The 3,439-nt window shown below is 45.1% G+C and overlaps 1 protein-coding gene across 1 annotated transcript; it reads right to left on the bottom strand.

Moving 5' to 3' along the window:
- Positions 1–2,494: 2,494 nt before the first annotated feature.
- Positions 2,495–3,439, bottom strand: LOC113246558 (olfactory receptor 9I1). The gene has a single exon (XM_026487168.4). The coding sequence runs from the start codon at positions 3,437–3,439 to the stop codon at positions 2,495–2,497; it is 945 nt and encodes a 314-aa protein (XP_026342953.3).

Consider the following 3,439-nt stretch of genomic DNA (forward strand, 5'->3'; position numbering starts at 1 on the left):
AAGAAAACTACTGTGGCTGTCCCTCAGTGCAATGGGAAGCAGGGGATGGAACCTGGCAGGGCTCGCTCTTAGTCTGTTATTGCTGATTCCCTTTGAATAACTGCTTCATTTTTGTATCTCTCTTGACTTCTCTACCTTGGTCAGCCTTGCCTCCAATTCTGAATCTCTTGGACATGTTCCACTTCATAATGCCCAGGGAAAAATTTTTATTAAACCTACACTGGGTCAGTTACTCATTTCTGAACCAATCAACTGTAGGTGGGGTGGTGGGCCATTCTAATACAGTGATTGTTCCCATACGGAGGGCCATGGAGGACCAACTTCTCATAAAATCAAGGTCTGGTGGAGGGGTTCCTTGGGCACACAACAATATAGTGAATAAAAAGACATCTTTTGGTTATCCTTGACCATGTGGGATGCAGATAAGTGCACCCCCACCCCAATTAAACACCTGTGTTTGTTTTACTTCTTGGATGAAAAGGATTGAGTTGTTCATCTTCCTCAGTTCACTGTCTTTAATTATCACTTGTTTGTGATCTGTTTCATTTTTGTTAATGGCCATGGAATTGTGGCAAGGTTATATTGCTGCCTTGGGTAAGGGGGAGGGACGAGAATAATATATATTGAACAATGGATTTGTGCTAGGAGGTTTCTTTCTTTCTTTCTTTCTTTCTTTCTTTCTTTCTTTCTTTCTTCTTTCTTTTTTAAAAAAGATTAATTTATTTATTTTAAAGAGAGAGAGAAAGAGTGAGAGAGGGGGGTGGAGGGGTGAGGGGCAGAGGGAGAAGGAGAGAATCTTTGGCAGACTCCCTGTTGAGTGCAGAGCCTGACATGGGGCTGGATCTCATGACCCTGAGACTATGACCTGAGCCAAAATCAAGAGTCGGATGCTTAACTGAGCCACCCAAGTGCCCCATGCTAGGAGATTTCTTATTCATCACCTCATTCATTTATTTTGAGCCCATGTTGACTCAAACTTACAACCCCAAGGTTAAGAGTTGCATGCTTGGGATGTACTGTATGGTGACTAACATAATATAATAAAAAAAACATTAAAAAAAAAAAAAGAGTTGCATGCTCTTCTGACTGAACCAGCCAGGCGCCCCTCACTTCATATGATTTTTTAGAATATGCTCTTGAATTAGGAGTTGTTATATTTGTCTTAGATCTGGGGAAAATTGGGGTCTGAGAAACGAAGCCATTTACCGTAGATTTCACAGTGAATTAGTGGTGGAATTGGGATTCATTTACAAGCTGAGTCTGAAAGCCATTCATTGTCTACCGCTGTATATTCTGAACAAAGGGACTCTGAGCAAAGGTCCAAAGGGACTATGAGAAAGCACTTCCTTAACTGCACAATGGGAATCTTCTATTCAACCCTGTCTTCCTTATTTGCCTTATAGAGTTTCCCTGAGGCTCAAATGAGATCATGCATATGCCCTAAAAATCTGTTCAAAAGCAATTAGCAAGAGTTCATCTGGTCCAGACTCTGAACTTAGATCGAGTTCCACAACAAGCAAAGCAGACTCTGCTCTGAAGGGCTTTGCAGTCTCATGCAGGAATTGGTTACTTTCCTCTCTCCACAAACCTTCTTCCAGAGAAGATAACATGTAGTTCAATGTTTCCCTTATGCCTGTCTTTGTTCTCTGTCTTTGCTGTTCCTGGAAATGGGATGCTTGATAGGAAGGGACTGTTCGTGAAGCAGACAATGTGAATGGGGAGGAGAAGCAACGTATCACGTCCTTCAGAAACTAGGGAGTTGGCCTTGGAGGAGCCAAAGGTAAGGTGGCTTAGTTCATCTTGGAGATATGAGAGGAATATCACACAGCAGGAACAACAAAGCCAGGGAACCATTAAGTGGGAAGGCAGTTTGCAAATTCCATCGCTGTGGCATGAGCAAGAAGGAAAGCTCCCCAAGGGGGTGTCCCGAGAGTAGGATGGTGAAGAGGAAGGCCTGTTTCTAACACTGCCTTTCCTTGGCCATTTGGAGCCTCGGTTTTGTCTTATACAGCACTCCCTGCTTACTGAGGTGCTCAGTTACTCATGTATTAAAAGAAAAAAAAGACTATTTAGCACTTAAAACTGGAATCCCTAATTAGAATCTTTGACACAGAAAAGGGCAGTATTAATGGGAGCAAAAAATGTGAAGGAGAAGAAGGAAGCCCAAGCATGGCTGCAAAGATGTGGGGTGGGATGAGATAAACGCAAGACCCTCTGGGCCCCTGAAATTCTGTAAGTTAAGATATCAGACAGTATCATAAGACTGTTGTGTGCTAAGAAATGGATTGGAGGTAGGAGAGGGGGAGGAGAACAAAGCACCATGGGATTGCTGGAAATGAATTTTACCATATTTGCAGTGTTTCTTGTCTGCCTGCTGATACCCATCTACGTTCTCTCTATTTGTGGGTCTGATTTGCATATACTGTTGGTACCTCTTAGGATCTATTGATATGGGAAGAAAATGGACCAAGAGGAGAGGTCCCGTCACTCATATCTACACACTCTGGGATACCTGGAGTCTACCAGTAACCTTCCTGAAGGCTGCCTTTACATCCTTGTTTCTTAGGCTATAGATCAGAGGGTTTAGCATGGGGATGACCACAGTGTAGAAGACAGACACGACCTTGTCTTCCTCCAGGGACTTGCCTGAGCCACTCCGCAGATACATGAAGATGAGGGTCCCAAAGAAAAGGGCCACAGCAGTGAGGTGGGAGGCACACGTGGAGAAAGTCTTGGCCTTGCCACCTGGAGACTTCACCTTCAGAATGGCCTTGATGATGAGCAGGTAGGATATCAGAATGACCAAGGCATTGGCCAAGATCACAAAGTTGCCAGAGAAGACAATGACAATTTCAGTGTTTGTCGTGTCACTGCAGGCGAGCTTCAGGAGGGGCGGGAGGTCACAGAAGAAGAAGTCGATCTGATTGTGGTCACAGAAGGAGAGGGTGAAGGTGCACATGGTACGTACAATGGACCCTGACATCCCACACACATAGGCTCCCACCACCAAACTCCAGCAGATTCTGGGATTCATGGCTACAGGGTAGAGCAGTGGGTTGCTAATAGCGACACAGCGGTCATAGGCCATCACCGCCAGCAGGAAACACTCTGTGCCAGCACAGAGGGTGAAGAAAAAGAACTGGGTAGCACATTGGCCAAAGGAGATGACCATCTTGCCTGTGGCCAGTGTGGCCAGAATCTGAGGGGTGATGACTGAGGTGTAGCAGACATCCAGCAGGGAGAGATGGCTCAGGAAGAAGTACATGGGGGTGTGGAGTTGGACATCCACTTGGATCAGGGTGATCACCCCCACATTTCCCAGAAGGGTGATGATATAGAGGATGAGAAACATCAGGAAGAGGGGACTCTCCAGCATGTGGTAGTCAGTAAAGCCCATGAGAATGAACTCTGTTACTGTGGTGAGATTATTCTCGGTCAT

This window comes from Ursus arctos, unplaced genomic scaffold (genome assembly GCF_023065955.2).
Source record: "Ursus arctos isolate Adak ecotype North America unplaced genomic scaffold, UrsArc2.0 scaffold_23, whole genome shotgun sequence".
Classification (NCBI taxonomy): Eukaryota; Metazoa; Chordata; class Mammalia; order Carnivora; family Ursidae; genus Ursus; species Ursus arctos.